General features: G+C 47.4%; 1 protein-coding gene across 4 annotated transcripts in view; it reads left to right on the top strand.

The window, feature by feature from the left end:
• Positions 1 to 16,007, top strand: part of ulk1b (unc-51 like autophagy activating kinase 1) — a 104,491-nt gene that overhangs the window by 45,927 nt on the left and 42,557 nt on the right. For 3 of the 4 annotated variants that reach the window (XM_078554531.1, XM_078554530.1, XM_078554533.1), the window contains exons 9-15: positions 2,515 to 2,573; positions 6,576 to 6,658; positions 8,964 to 9,014; positions 9,709 to 9,797; positions 11,374 to 11,545; positions 13,873 to 13,933; positions 14,979 to 15,068. In XM_078554531.1, coding sequence (XP_078410657.1) covers positions 2,515 to 2,573; positions 6,576 to 6,658; positions 8,964 to 9,014; positions 9,709 to 9,797; positions 11,374 to 11,545; positions 13,873 to 13,933; positions 14,979 to 15,068 — 605 coding nt within the window. The remainder of the gene's footprint in view (positions 1 to 2,514; positions 2,574 to 6,575; positions 6,659 to 8,963; positions 9,015 to 9,708; positions 9,798 to 11,373; positions 11,546 to 13,872; positions 13,934 to 14,978; positions 15,069 to 16,007) is intronic. The other variant, XM_078554532.1, reaches the window with a different exon arrangement.

Raw genomic sequence — 16,007 nt, 5'->3', positions numbered from 1 at the left:
AAGGTGGTGGATGGGGTACCAATCAAGCGGGCTGCTTTATCCTGGATGGTGTTAAGTTTCCTGAGTGTTGTGGGAGCTGCACTCATCCAGGCAAGTGGAGAGTATTCCTGACTCTCCTGACTTGTGCCTTGTAGATGGTTGACAGGCTCTGGGGAGACAGGAGGTGAGTTACTTGCCACTGGATTCCTAGCCTCTGACCTGCTCTTGTAGCCACAGTATTTATACGGCTAGCCCATATAATTCTGGTCAATGGTAACCCCCAGGATGTTGATAGTGGGGGATTCAGTGATGGTAATGCCATTGAACATCAAGGGGCGATGGTTAGATTCTCTCTTGTTGGAGATGGTCATTGCCTGGCACTTGTGTGGCGCGAATGTTACTTGCCACTTGTCAGCCCAAGCCTGGATATTGTCCAGATCTTGCTGCATTTGGACATGGACTGCTTCAGTATCTGAGGAGTCGCAGATGGTGCTGAACATTGTGCAATCATCAGCGAACATCCCCACTTCTGACCTTATGATGGAAGGAAGATCATTAATGAAGCAGCTGAAGATGGTTGGGCCGAGGACACTACCCTGAGGAACCCCTGCAGTGATATCCTGGAACGGAGATGATTGACCTCCAACAACCACAACCATCTTCCTTTGTGCTAGGTATGACTCCAACCAGCGGAGAGTTTTCCCCCTGGTTCTCATTGACTTAAATTTTGTTCGGGCTCCTTGATGCCACACTCGGTCAAATGCTGCCTTGATGTCAAGGGCAGTCACTCTCACCTCACCTCGAGAGTTCAGTTCATTTGTCCATGTTTGAACCAAGGCTGTAATGAGGTCAGGAGCTGAGTGGTCCTAGCGGAACTAAACTGGGTGTCAGTGAGCGGGTTGTTACTGTGAGTGCCGCTTGATAGCACTGTTGACATCACTTTCCATCACTTTGCTGATAATCGAGAGTAGACTGATGGAGTGGTAATTGGCCAGGTTGGATTTGTCCTGCTGTTCAAAGAGCCAGCACATGCACAATGGGCCAAATGGTCTCTTTGTGTGCTGTTTAGATTCTATAATTCTTTGATTTTCAGGGGAATTTTCAGTATAATCCCTCCAACATTCCTTCAAACATGGTCAGTATTCACGTGGCATGGTTGCTGCCATCATCTTTTTTATTCTCTTGTTGATTCACTGATCATTGTACAACACCATTATCCAGTCATCAGGTTGTATATTGATAAATCTGGATCAGTGGGAAGTGAATGCCTCCCCTCAATTGTACAAAGAGGATAGATGGGTGTAAAAGGATCCTATTGTCCACTCACTGTCGACTCACCTAACGCTGGCCCGTTCTCTGACAGTCGCTCACTGCCTGCTCGTTATCCACTCCCTGTCCATTCTCCCAACACCGGACCATTCTCTGACCATCCGCTGACCATTAGCTCAATGTCCACTCGTCATGCACTCACCCAACACTGGCCCATTCTCTCACCGTCCGCTCATTATCCACTCACTGTCTTCTGACCACCCACTGACTGCTCATACACCATACCCGGAACTTTACTCACTATCCACCCGCCGTCCACTGTCACTCACTGTCCACCCGCCGTCCACTGTCACTCACTGTCCACCCGCCGTCCACTGTCACTCACTGTCCACCCGCCGTCCACTGTCACTCACTGTCCACCCGCCGTCCACTGTCACTCACTGTCCACCCGCCGTCCACTGTCACTCACTGTCCACCCGCCGTCCACAGTCACTCACTGTCCACCCGCCGTCCACTGTCACTCACTGTCCACCCGCCGTCCACTGTCACTCACTGTCCACCTGCCGTCCACTGTCACTCACTGTCCACCCGCCGTCCACTGTCACTCACTATCCACCCGCCGTCCACTGACCATCCCATGATGGCTCCCTGACTAACCACCCAAGAAACATCGGACTCAATTTTTGAACTGGCTTCAAAATGGAATAGTTACCACTTGAAAAGGCTGGGCTTGTTTTGTAAGTCAGCACCAAATTTCACTTTAATGAAGTTGCTCCAAATTTGAGCTCTCGCTCGTGGTAGTCCTGATGGAAACTGCCTATGTTTTGTTTCCCTGTCTCTCTAACCTCCTCCAGCCCTAGAACTCTCCGTGATCTCTGCACTCCTCCAATTCTGACCTCTTGTGCATTCCCGATTTTCATCATTCCGCTATGGGCAGCCGCTCCTTCACCTGCCTGGGCCCTAAGCTCTGGAATTCCCTCCCTAAACCTCCCCGTCCCCCTACCTGTTCTCTGCTTTAAGATGATCGTTAAAACCTAGCTCTTTTGACCAAGTTTTTGATCACCTGCTCTGATACCCGCTCCTCTGGGTAGGTAGCTTTTTGTTCCTGAGAATGTGGAACCTTGAACAATGTAAAAGGCACTATCTAAACGCAATGTAAATTGTTGTAGTATAGAAATGTAAGTTGTTGTTGCGCGGTCGAGGGACTATGTGTTTCTGTCAGATGAAGATGGAAGGATTGAAGGTAATGGACTCTTTCTGTTACAGGCCAACAGTCCACAGAACCTGCGTCTATTCTATGAAAAAAACAAGACTCTAGTACCAAAGTAAGCCACTTGTGTTTCTAGATGTTTCCATGAGCTAGTGTTTGTTATATTTACCGATGCCTCTGCTCACACATTGCTGCAAGTATTTGGTGCATGTTAGATTGAAGACTTGGAACTAGAGCCAGCATTTCCCTGAATGTAACAAGTGCATGTCTGAGATGGTGAGGTAACAGACTTGGCAACATTGCTCCCCATTGAATATGTGCCTCTCCCGGGATTACTGACCTGCCTTTTGATTTGTTATGGTGCCTGGGGCAAGTAATCAACTAGGCCCAATCCCCCAGCATTGGCCTGGAGTCTCCAGGAATTGAAGATCAATCTGCAGGTCACTGTTGTGTGCAACCCTGGAGAAAAATCACCGGGACATGAAAGAAGTTTCTTTTGTCATTTTCTTTGAACATTTCTGTTCACCAGATATAAAAATATTGAAAATGCGGGGGGAGGAAAGGCTGTTTGGCTGGCAGTCCAGCATCATCCAACTGGGTAGTGAGTCTTTTTGCTTTCCATTTGGCGTAGGAAGGCCGTACGTCACAAGGATGGATGTGTTGGCCGACTAATGGCTGGAGCGTGGGGGCAAGTCATGTGGTGAAACCTCCAGGAATACATTTAATCACAGTTGGCAACCTTATAATCGGGGCTCTAACATTCCATTCCTGCGTACCCAGCAATGGTGTCTTAACTCGCACCTAGTTCTATTCACATATCATCCCTGTGCCCCCTGACCTACATTGGCTCCTGGTTAAGCAACGTCTCGATCTTAAAATCCTCATCATCGTTTTCAAATCTTACCATGGCCTTCCCCCCAACCCTGCCCCATCTCTGTAATCACCTCCAGGTCTACAACCCTCTGAAACGACGGTGCTCCTCCAATACTGGCCTCTTGTGTATCCCCACCGGAAGTCCTCTACAGGTTGGAGGCAGCTTGGGCTACCCGAATGGCTCTGTGAGTTAAATGCGCCTCCAAGCAGCCTGAGGGCAGGCTGGGGGGGATTGGGCAGGTTGAATTTTTCACCCCCACTCCCGGCAGACGCACTTTTAAACCTACTGTCTGGCTCAATTGACCTATGGTCTAGTCACCGGCTGCCATTGAGAATAGTACAAGTCAGCCAATAGGACTGTGTCCCATTATAAAGTACCAGCCTCTGAAGAGGAGGGGTGGTGGGACAGGGGAGGGGTTGGGTGAAGGCAAGAAAGGGGTTGACTGTGTGAACTCGATTTTGGCTCGGACCTTGACAGCCTGCAGACAGAGGGGTTTGGAACCACGTGCCGGGGTAAAAGTTCAGAGAGCAATCCCAGCTGCCTTTGCTGGTCAGCCTCGGGAGGAAGTGATGTCGCTGCTCTGTGTGCCATCTCCATGTCACGTTGAGTGACTCGTGGCAATGCTTGCAGAAAGCAGGCTTATGTTTGCAAACCATAGGGCTGAGGCCTGATTTCACATGAGGCTGCTGGGAGGATGGAAACTGGCCTTGGACTTGAGTAATATGAGAGGGAGCATCATTGTGGCAGGCCAATTTAGAGAACGTGCTTTCGGCCTCACAGACAGGCCTCCCCCAGCTGTTTAACAATCTGTCCGGTGTGTGACTAAGCAAATGGACAGCAGACGTGCCAGGCTGTATCTGTGGCCTAATGCCATGTTAGGGGAGGCAATGGCATAGTGGTATTGTCAGTGGACTAGTAATCCAGAGACCCAGGGTAATGCTCTGGGGAGTGGGTTTCAAATCCCACCACAGCAGCTGGTGAAACTTGAATCCAATAAAAGCCTGGAATTAAAAGTCTCATGAAACCATTGTCGATTAACAATAAAACCCATCGGGAAGGAAATCTGCCATCCTTGCCTGGTCTGGGCCTACATGTGACTCCAGATCCACAGCAATGTGGTTGACTCTTGAATGCCCTTGGAAATGGCCCAGCAAGCCACTCAATTTCTCAAGGGCAATTCGGGATGAGCAATAAATGCTGGCCTAGCCAGCGACGCCCACGTCCCATAATTTGAGATGGGGGAGGGGAGCTTCAGTTGGACTCAATGCCCCAGGGTTAATGGGGGTTGTGGGGAGGTTAAAAAGACAGAATCATAGGGCTTTACTGAAGAAGGCCATTCAGCACACCACACCTGTGCCAGCTCTCTGAAGGAGCTCTCTGTTTAGTTCCATTTTCCCCAGCCTTTCCTCCTACACTATTAAATTGTTCCTTTGAAATCAGTTAGAAACCCTGCTCCCGAATGCTGTCCCATTACTTGGAGTCAATGGACAGGCTCTGCTGTCTGTCCCATGTGGTGAGCTGTCTTCTTGAACCGCTGCAGTCCATGTGGTGTAGGTACATCCACAGTGCTGTTAGGGAGGGAGTTCCAGGATTTTGACTCAGCGACAGTGAAGGAACGGCGATATATTTCCAAGTCAGGATGGTGAGTGACTTGGAGGGGAACTTCCAGGTGGTGGTGTTCCCATGTATCTGCTGCCCTTGTCCTTCTAGATGGTAGTGGTCGTGGGTTTGGAAGGTACTGTTGAAGGGAAAAAAACAAAAATATCTGGAATAACTCAGCAGGTCTGACAGCATCTGCGGAGAGGAACACAGTTAACGTTTCGAGTCCGTATGACTCTTCATCAGAACTAAGAAATATAGAAATGAGGTGAAATATAAGCTGGTTGAAGGGGGATGGGACAAGTAGAGCTGGATAGAGGGCCAATGATAGGTGGAGACAAAGAAGAGATTGCCAAAGATGTCATAGACAAAAGGACAAAGAGGTGTTGACGGTGGTGATATTATCTCAGGAATGTGCTAATGGTGACATTAAGGGTAGAAAGCAGGACGAGCAAGGTACAGATAGCCCCAGTGGGGGTGGGGTGGGGGGAAGGGATCGAAATAGGCTAAAAGGTAGAGATAAAACAATGGATGGAAATACATTTAAAAATAATGGAAATAGGTGGGAAACGAAAAATATATATGAAAAATATATATATGAAAAATTATAAATTATTAGAAAAGGGGGGATCAGAAAGGGGGTGGGGATGGAGGAGAGAGTTCATGATCTAAAATAGTTGAACTCAATATTCAGTCCGGAAGGCTGTAAAGTGCCTAGTCGGAAGATGAGGTGCTGTTCCTCCAGTTTGTGTTGAACTTCACTGGAACATTGCAGCAGGGCAAGGACGGACATGTGGACATGAGAGCAGGGTGGAGTGTTGAAATGGCAAGCGACAGGGAGGTCTGGGTCATGCTTGCGGACAAACTGAAGGTGTTCCACAAAGCGGTCACCCAGTCTGCATTTGGTGTTTCCAATGTAGAGGAAACCGCATTGGGAGCAACGAATGCAGTAGACTAAATTGAGGGAAGTGCAAGTGAAATGCTGCTTCGCTTGAAAGGAGTGTTTGGGCCCTTGGACGGTGAGGAGAGGGGAAGTAAAGGGGCAGATGTTGTACCTTCTGCGGTTGCATGGGAAGGTGCCGTGGGAGGGGGTTGAGGTGTAGGGGGTGATGGAGGAGTGGACCAGGGTGTCCCGGAGGGAACGATCCCTGCGGAATGCCGCCGGGGGGGTGAAGGGAAGATGTGTTTGGTGGTGGCATCATGCTGGAGTTGGCGGAAATGGTGGAGGATGATCCTTTGAATGCGGAGGCTGGTGGGATGATAAACGAGGACAAGGGGGACCCTATCATGTTTCTGGGAGGGAGAGGAAGGCGTGAGGGCGCCTTGGTGAATTCCTGCAGTGCATCCTGTAGGTGGTACACACACTGCTGCTACTGTGCGTCGGTAGTGGGGGGAGTGAATGTTTGTGGATGGGGTGCCAATCAAGTGGGCTGCTTTGTCCTGGATGGTGTCGAGCTTCTTGAGTGTTGTTGGAGCTGCACTCATCCAGGCAAGTGGAGAGTATTCCATCACACTCCTGATTTATGCCTTGTAGATGGTGGACTCCACTGGCCTTCACCTTCCAGGAAAAGGATCAGATTTCACACTGAACACTCGGCCTTGATTTTACAGCTCATGCCATTTGATTTATCCTTTTGTCAACAGCATTCCGAGGGAGACATCCAGCCACCTGCGTCACCTGCTCCTGGGACTCCTGCTCCGTAATTACAAGGACCGTATGGAGTTCAGTGAGTAACCAGCCTTTACCTTCACTGGGGTAGAACCTAAGCACATGAGAAATAGGAGCAGGAGTTGACCAGACAGCCCTTCGCAGCTGCTCTGGATGATCTTCTACCTCAACAACATTTTCCTGCCTCATCCCCATATCCCTGGTTCCCTTAAGTGTCCAAAAATCTTATCAGCCTCAACCTTGATTGTATCTGTCGCTGAGCGTGGTGTACACAATGACAGAGCATCTACTGCTGCCTGGGTTTGAGAATTCCAAAGATTCACAGCCCTTCAAGTGAAGAAACTCTGCCTCATCTCAGTCCCAAACGATCGACCCCTTATCCCGAGCCAATACCCCCCCAGATCTCGACTCTCCAGCCAGGGGATAACAGTCTCTCAGCATCTACCCTGTCAAACTCACTGGGAATTTTATACGTTTCAATGAGATCACCTCTCATTCTTCTAAATTTCAGAGATTACAAGCCCATTGTATTCAATCTCTCCTCAGGGCACAGCCCTCTCAACCCAGGGGTCAGTCTAGTGAACCTCTGGTCTGCATTCCCTCTCGGCCAAGCATATCCTTCCTTAAAGTCAGGAGACTCAAACCCTGCAGAGAAGGGGCATTGCAACCACTCGAGTCCTTTTACAGCCCAATTAATCTGACGAGTTTTATATGAGTGTCTGACCCATTCGAGACTTTTCAGTCAAGGAGCCAGCAACCCAAATCCTGTACCAGACCAATACAGAACCAACTCTTTTCTTCCTTTATACTTACTCATTTCCAGGACGTGAGTGTTGCTGGCTGGACCAGCCCTTATTGCCCGTCTCTAGTTGCCCTGAAAAGCTGTGCTGAGCAGCCGCCTTGCGTTGACATTGTGGTTTGAAACCACTCAATGGCTCGTTAGGCCATATCGGAGGGCAATTAACTAGGTTGGTATTGGACTGGAATCAAATTTAGTCATCTTAGGGTCTTTTCTTAGTGCATAACCGTGTAGGTTATGGCACTTCAAGTGCATATCCAAGTACCTTTTAAATGGAGGGTTTCTGCCTCTACTGCCCTTTCAGACAGAGCGTCCAGATCCCCTATACTTCACGGTGAAAAGTATTTCCCCTCAAATCCCCTCTAACCTTCCTACCTCTTACCTTAAATCTATAGCCCCTGATTATTGACCCCTAACAAAGGGGGAAAAGTATTTCTTGTCCACTCTATCTGGACTCCTTACAATTTGACGCCCTTCAATATCAGGCCTCTCCTCAGCCTCCTCTGTTTCAAACAAAACAACCCCAGCCTATCCAATCCTTTCTCATAAGTAAAAAACCTCCAGACAGCATCCTTGGAAATCTCCCCTTCACCCCCTCAAGTGCAATCACACCTTTACAAATAGTCCTTTGGTAGTATAGAACTTGAGTATTGCTGATAAAGAGACTTTTTTTGTCAAAGCTCTCTGTCTTGCACTTGTCAGGCCAATTTAATGTTGGTATTTTCTTGCGAATTTCCCTGATGGACACAAGACAAAAAATGTGTTTCTCTTTATTTTCCAGCGATCACCTCTTTTCAATAGTGCGGTGACCAGAGCTCCACACGGTTATCCAGCTGTGGCCTAACCAGTGTTTTATACAGTTCCAGCATAACCTCCACGCTCTCTTATTCAATGCCTTGGTTAATAAAAGCATGTATCCCTGTATGCCTGTTTAGTTTGACATTGTGTAAGATGATAAGAGGATTTGCCAGGAATTCAATAAAGTGGAACCATTTCCTTTGGCAGGGAGCCTAGAACATGGGGGCACAATCTGAAAATCAGAGCTAGGCAGTTGGAGAGTGAGACCAGGAAGCACATCTTCACAAAAAGGGTCGTCAAAAATCTGGAAATCTCTTGCCCAAAAAGCTGTTGAGGCTGGGGGGTCGATGGAGCCTTCTGACACCGAAAGCGGTAGATTTTTGTTGGGTATTGTGGGTTGTGGAACAAATGCCTGGGAAATGGGCATGAGGTACAGATCAGCCATGATCTAACTGAATGGTGGACCAGATTCGAGGGGCTGAATGGCCTCCTCCTGTTCTTATGGAAGGGCTGTTTGCAGTCTTGTTAACTCTTTAGTGGCCGAGTCCTAGAATCAGAACGCAACTTTTGTGCTCCCAACCGCTTGCAAGTGGAAAAACAGCTCCTCTCGCACATGGCTTTCTACAATAATATCTTGCTGTAGTTTTAAAAAGAAGCCGATACAGAATAATATGAGTTTTGATTTATATTTTGCTCCGGCACCTTCCCATGAGCTGCGACAATACAAGCGGTTTTGTTAAGCTGATCAGTGTGTTTCTTTCTACAGGTGAATTTTTTCATCACCCGTTTCTAGACATCAGCTGTTCTATGAAGAAATGTAAGTGAGGGACAAAGACTGATCTATGTCAGCAGGAGGAGAGTGTGGAGTGACTTACGGGCTGCGCTGTAGAGAGATTCCTTTGTAGTTCGATCGAGCAGATAGTTTGTTTCCCAGCCTCATCGCCCTCGTGTGTAGTTCGCCCGCTTCTGGCTGTCGTCCCCTCCGTAGGCACATTGAACGCTGATCACACTTAGACACAATAGGACCCACGGGTGCTCAGGGTGGAGGGGGGGTGGGGGGGGGGGCGGTTGGGCAGTCACCTGTCAGCCCCCTGTAACAAACAACACTGTCGGAGAGTGGTGCTTTTGGAAAGAAGGAATAGAGAAAGAGGAGAAAATAAACACATTTCTACGGCACTTCTCACTACCTTGGGATGCCCCAAAACGTTTCCCAGCCAAAAGAGTCCCTTTAAAAAGTAGTCACTGTCGTAATGTAGGAAAATTCAGCAGCCAATTTGCACACAGCAAGATCCCACAAACAGCGATGTGATAACGACCGGGTGATCTGTTTTTAATGATATTTGAAGGGACTGGTGGCCACAGCCAGTAGTGCGTGTAACATTATACTGCGATACTTGATGCCACAATCTGATAGACATTTGTGAATTGTAATGTGTAACTGCTGTGTGGTGTGTGACCGTCTCAAGTGTTCGTGTCAGGTAGTAACCCATCGCTTTCCCCTCTGTTCACAGCTGCTCCAGTACCGATGCCTGTGTATCCCAGCTCAGCGTCCACCAGTTCTTGCAGCAGCTCCTCTACATCCCACCTTGCTTCACCTCCCGTAAGTAAATGTGAATCCTCACTGCTGTCCGGTAAATCACTGCAGAATGTGGAGGGGTGAGGGAGGGCGGGTGGGGTAGCGTGGGACTGGAGGGTGTGGACTCAGAGTCAGAGAGGTAAGGGAGAGGGTGAGATTGGGATCAGAGTGCAAGAATAAAGAAGTCTTGCTACAATTGCATGGGGCTTTGAGACCTGGAATACTGTGTGCAATTTTGGTCTCCGTATTTAAGGAAGGATATGCTTGTATTGGAGGTAGTTGAGTGAAGGTTCACTGGACTGGTTTCTGGGGTGTGAGAGAGTTGCCCTCTGGCGAGAGGCTAAGTAAATTGGGCCCATGTTCTCTGGAGTTTAGAAGAATGAGAGGTGATCTCATTGAAATGTTCAAGATTCTGAAGGGGCTTGACAGGGTCGGCACAGAGGTTGTTTCCCCTGGTCGGGAATTCTGGAACACGGGGGCACATTCTCAGGATAAGGGGATGATCATTTAGGACTGAGAAGAGGAGAAATTTCTTCACTCAAAGGGTTGTGAATCTTTGGAATTCTCTACCCCAGAGGATTGTGAATGCTCCATCGTTGACTATATTTAAGGCTGCGATAGACAGATTTTTGGTCTCTTGGGGAATTAAGGGAATGGGCGGGAAAGTGGAGTTGAAGCCCAAGATCAGCCATCTTATTGAAACGTACAAGATTCTGAGGGGGCTTGACAGGGTAGATGTTGAGAAGATGTTTCCACCAGTGGGGGAATCTCGAACTAGGGGACACAGTTACAGAATAAGGGGACACTCATTTAAAACTGAGATGCGAAGGAATTTCTTCTCTCAGAGGGTAGTGAATGTCTGGAATTCTCTACCCCAGAGAGTTGTGGAGGCTAGATCACTGCAAGTATTTAAAGAGGAGGCAGATAGATCTTTGAAATATCGGGGAGTTGAGGGCTATGAGGAGCTGGCACGATAGAGGAGTTGAGGCCTGGGGCAGATCAGCCATGATCTTATTGAATGGTGGGGCAGGCTTGAGGGGCAGGCTTGAGGGGCCGAATGGCCTACTCCTATTCCTTATGTTATATTCTTATGATCATGTTGACTGGTGGAGCCAATGGGCTGCGTATGGTCTACCCCTGCTCCTATTTCTTATGACAGATTTCCTTCCCTAAAGAACATTAGTGAACTTGTAGGGTTTTTACGACAATCCAACAGCTTTGTGGCTCCTTTTACTGAGGCCAACATTTTATTAACAGAATTCAAATTCTTAAACTAGTGGGAAGTGAACTCGCATCCCCTGGATGACTAATCCTGTAACATAAGCACAACACGACTGCACTCATAACAAGGCAGCAACATCACCTGCTCTCTAGATGCTGTTGTCATGATGTTTGGTTTCATCTTTCCTCTTTTTGTCTCCTTCACACTCCTCTTTGCACTATTCTCTCTCTCTTTACGTTGTTCTTAACTTTAGTTCTCAAGATGCTGACAGGTGAACAAATCACTGTGCACCAAGGGGCACTGAAGCGATGTTGTAATTCTGTCAATGCTGCGATATGAAAGACGCTCCTTTAACACCTTCCTTTCCCTTGGAAACAGTCACTGGCCGATATGCAGCAGCTCTGTGAGAAAGCCCTCGCATCGCCCACCCAGGAGACCCCGGGATTCCTTCAGGGCTCCAAGGAGTCGGGCGGCAGCAGCAGCAAGAACTCCTCCTGTGACATCGACGACTTTGTGTTGGTGCCTTACAACAGCCCAACACACTACCCTGGTAAGTCGGCGTTCCCCAGCCACGTCACTCAGGGTCCTCACACCAACAGAGCTCCAACATCAATGTAGTGATCGCTGTGCTCCTCCAATTCTGGCCTCTTTGTGTTCCACCATTGGCAGCTGTGTCTTCAGCTGCCTGGGCCCTAAGCTCTGGAATTCTCCCCCTAAACCTCTCTGTCTGTCTCTCTCTCTCTCTCTCTCTCTGTCTCTCCCTCTCTGTCTGTCTGTCTGTCTCTCTCTCTCTCTGTCTCCTCTCTCTCTGCCTCTCTCTCTCTGCCTCTCTCTTTGTCTCTCTCTCTCTGTCTCTCTCCGTCTGTCTCTCCCTCTCCTCTGTCTCTCTGTCTCTCTCTCTCTCCGTCTCTCTCATGCCTCTCTCTCTCTCTCATGCCTCTCTCTCTCTCTGTCTGTCTCTCTCTCTCTCTCTGTCTCTCTCTCTCTCTCTGTCTCTCTCTCTCTCTGTCTCTCTCTCTCTCTGTCTCTCTCTCTCTCTGTCTCTCTCTCTGTCTCTCTCTCCGCCTCTCTCTCTCGCCTCTCTCTCATGACCCTCTCTCTCGCTCCCTTTGAACAAGTGACAGTGGTTGTCTCCACTGTGGCTCAGTGTCAAATTTTGTTTGATCACACAACTGTGAAGCACCTTGGGACTTTTTCTGATTCATTCGTGGGATGTGAGCATCCCCAGTGAGGTCAGTATTTATTGCCCATCCCTAATTTGCCTTGTTTTACCACATTAAAGGTGCTATATAGATGCAATTTGTTGTTCTTGTACCTTCTTTGATTCAACATTCTTGTCCAAATTGAGTGCAGCTTGACATGTCCGACTCACAGCAAAGACCTGCTCTCTCTCCTCATTAAAGTGGAGTAAATACACTCGGATTCCCGTTGTATGAAGTCCTGAGTAATGCAGCAGTGTGTTGTAAAATACACCCAGTAACGGTTACAAGCCTTGAGTACTTTCAGTAAGATTAGCGCAGTGGGGAATTTGTCCTAACTTGGGCACTTTTGATTGGGAAGAAGTAAGTCTAGCAGAGCAACGAGAAATATCCCCTTAACAAACTCGGATTTGTATCTGGGAGGGAGGATTTGGAATCCTTGTCACTCCAGTAAAAGTACTGAGATTGATGGATTTTTGTTGGCTTAGGTTATCAAGGGGTCTAAAACAAGAGGGTGAATATCTTTGAGGTAGCGATCTACTATGATCTAACCGAATTGTGCAACAGGTTCAAAGGGCTGAATGGCCTCCTGTTCCTCAATTTTGCCCATGGCTCATTAATTATAGAGAATTTCCAGTGTTCTCCCATTTTTATCCTTGTGCAATGAATTTCACCAACCCCGCCCCCCGACCCAATGTACTTGACCATAGCAAAACTTACAAATTACTATAAACACAGCTCAGAACTGATTTGCATACACAAATGAAATCCTATACCAAAGTTTAGCAATCTTTAGAAACCTCTCACTCTAATATAAAGAGCAACGTGTTAATGGAGCCAGCACGTTCTTTCACATTGTCCCGTGTGTTTAATTCCAAATTAGGCTTCAACATTTAACTGAGAGGACTAACTAAAACATAACATAACCAGACGATCAATGATTGAGATCGGGAATGTGAGGGGAAAAGACGGAGTTTCCAGTGGGAACAAACTTGAGTGAGAAACTGAAATAACAAACTATGCTCTGTTCACTGTCTCTATGCTGCATCCTATTTCAATCTCACTCACAAATATTTCACCTGGACGTACTTGAATTTTTATAGTGGATGCAATATTCCGGATCGATTGTGAATATAAAATATCCTGCCAGATTCTGAGACCTCTGAAATGATGATGAAGGTTGATACTAGCTTGCAAAAGTTTTAACTTGTGGGAGAAGTTCCGTTGATACATCAGAGAGGAAGTTAATCGCGAAAAGTTTTTCGGATTCTGGCACAATATTCTCACCGTTGCTAACTTGCCCGAGTAAATTCAGAAGTTTCCTGTTGGTTTTATTATACAATTCATAAGCAGGAAAGCGGGGAGGAACTTTTTTTACGCAGAGAGTGGTAATAACCTGGAACTCGCTGCCCACGAGGTGGGGCGGAAGCGGAGAGGATGAATGATTTCTAAAGGAAATTGGATGAGCACTTGAGGAAAATAAAGTTGCTGGGGAGAGAGCAGGGGGCGGGGGGGGCGGGAGTGGGACTGATTGGATTGCTCCACAGAGAGCCAGCAAGGACTCAATGGGCTGAATGGCCTCCTCCTGTGCTGAAATGACTTTATGAATCTGAAGTAAATACTTTGTCAGTTGTATTGTTGAAAAGAGAGGGTAAATACTTGCTCTTTTGCTCTTCAGGTGAGCTGATGAGTGACACAATGGCAGGAAGGACAGCGATTGACAGCCTGAATTACAGCAGGTAAGTCTGTTTCTCTCTCTAATGACACAGCGGGGGCATGTGCACAAAGTCTAGCAGTCTCTTTGACTAGACTTAGTTCCTTCACGCTTTGTCCCCAGTGGACTTCAGCCCGTTGTTCAGGTCCATCTTCTTGTGGGTGAGTCTTTGTACTTTTGATTTAATCTCACTGGCCAGGACCGGCATTTATTATCCAGCCCTAGCTGCCCTGAGACCCTAAGAAATAAGAGCAGGACTTGCCATTTAGTTCCATTTCCCCACATTATTGCCATGTCCCTTAATTCCCTTAGCGTCCAAAATCTATTGATTTCCGTCGTCAATATACTTAGCGACTGAACATCCGCAGCCCTCTGGGATAGAGGATTCGAAAGATTCTGAGTGAAGAAGTGTCTCCTTCTGTCAGTCCTAGGTGGCCGCACCCTCATAATGAGACTGTTTGTTCCTCAATATGTATTTTACACTCCGCTTTGACACTGAGTCTGCTGTGGTTCGGTTGGTAGCAGTTTTGCCTCTTGAGTCACAAAGTTCCAGGTTCAAGTCCCACTCCAGGACTTGGACACAAAAATCCAGGCTAACACTCCAGTGCAATACTGAGGGAGTGCTGTACTATTGGAGGTGCCATCTTTTGGATGACTCATTAAACCGAGGACCCATCTGACTGGGTGGAGGCAAAAGATTCCCATAGCGCTATTCTGGAGAGCAGGGCAGGTCTCGCTGGTGTCCTGGCCAATGTTTCTCCCTCAATCAACGTCACCAAAACAGATTATTTGGTCATTATCGCATTGCTGTTTGTGGGATCTCTGCTGTGTGCAAATTGGCTGCTGTGTTTCCGACATTACAACAGTAACTACACTTCAGAAGTACTTCATTGGCTGTAGAGCACTTTAAGACGTCTTGTGGTTGTGAAAGGTATTTTTTGAGTCAAATTGCACCTTTAAACTCTTAGGAGTTCTACTTGTTAATGGTACTCAGTTCCAATATCACTGCTGTGCTGTGCTTCATGTGTAATGGGGGCTAATTACCTTGTTCCCTGCTCTCTTTGTTCCAGCAGTTCAGTTCTGACCTCCACAGGGTTAGGAAGTCAAGGGAGACCATCATCTCCTTCTGCATCCTGCAGCAGTTCCCCAAGCCCCTCAGGGTAAGACTACTGCAGTGTTGGACTAAATTGAGGTTTAATGAGATTTTTGTAATTACACGTTCTGATAACATTTTCTCAAAACAATTGCCTGGAAACCTGACATTTAATAAATCAGGAAGGTGCCAACAGCATGTCTGACAGGACCTCAAATGTCACAGAGGATGGCTTAACAGCTTGTTTACTGGATTACATGACCAACATTAATTCTTTAACGGAGCTGGTGTTAGTTGCCGCTACTGAGAAATCCTCTCGCTCCTGATTCAGAGGGTGGTGGGTTTAGACCCCTCTCCAGATATCAGTAACATATAATCGCAGCTCACATTGCCAGTGCAGTACTCAGGGAGCACCGTTGGAGATACTGTCTTTCACATAAGACATTAAACCAAGGCCCTGTTTGCTGTCTCAGGTTGATCTAAAAGATCCCATGTAACTATTTTGAAGAAAAGCAGACAAGTTCTCCCCACTGTCCTGGCCAATATTTATCCTTCAAACAACCCCATTAAAATCAGATTATCTGGTCATTATTACATTGCTGCTTGTGGGAGCTTGCTGTGCACACATTGGCTGCTGTGCTTCCTATATTAAAACAATGACTACACTTCAAAAGTACTTCATTGGTTGTGAAGCCCTTTGAGTTTATGAAAGGGGCGATATAAATCTAAGCATTTCTTCTCTGAAGCTCTGTAATTTTCCTATTTCTAACACAGATTGGATGGTAGAGATTCCCTGACAATATACCCACTGTCTGGTCTTAGTGTCGGCGTGATTGGCCAACCCCGAGGCCCTTGCTGACTATGGAGTTTGTGCTGATGGATTTGCAGGCTGATTATCAGTCTAACAGGCCGCAACATGAACCTCCTTCCATTGACCTCTTACCCCAGCTGATGGGGGCCATAGTTCTGGGCTCTTGCAACCCATTCAGAGAGGAAGGGGGGCACC

Source organism: Cetorhinus maximus, chromosome 12 (assembly GCF_964194155.1).
Source record: "Cetorhinus maximus chromosome 12, sCetMax3.hap1.1, whole genome shotgun sequence".
Classification (NCBI taxonomy): domain Eukaryota; kingdom Metazoa; phylum Chordata; class Chondrichthyes; order Lamniformes; family Cetorhinidae; genus Cetorhinus; species Cetorhinus maximus.
The sequence above is the reverse complement of the archived record's forward strand: the minus strand, read 5'-3'. Positions and strand labels throughout refer to the sequence as shown.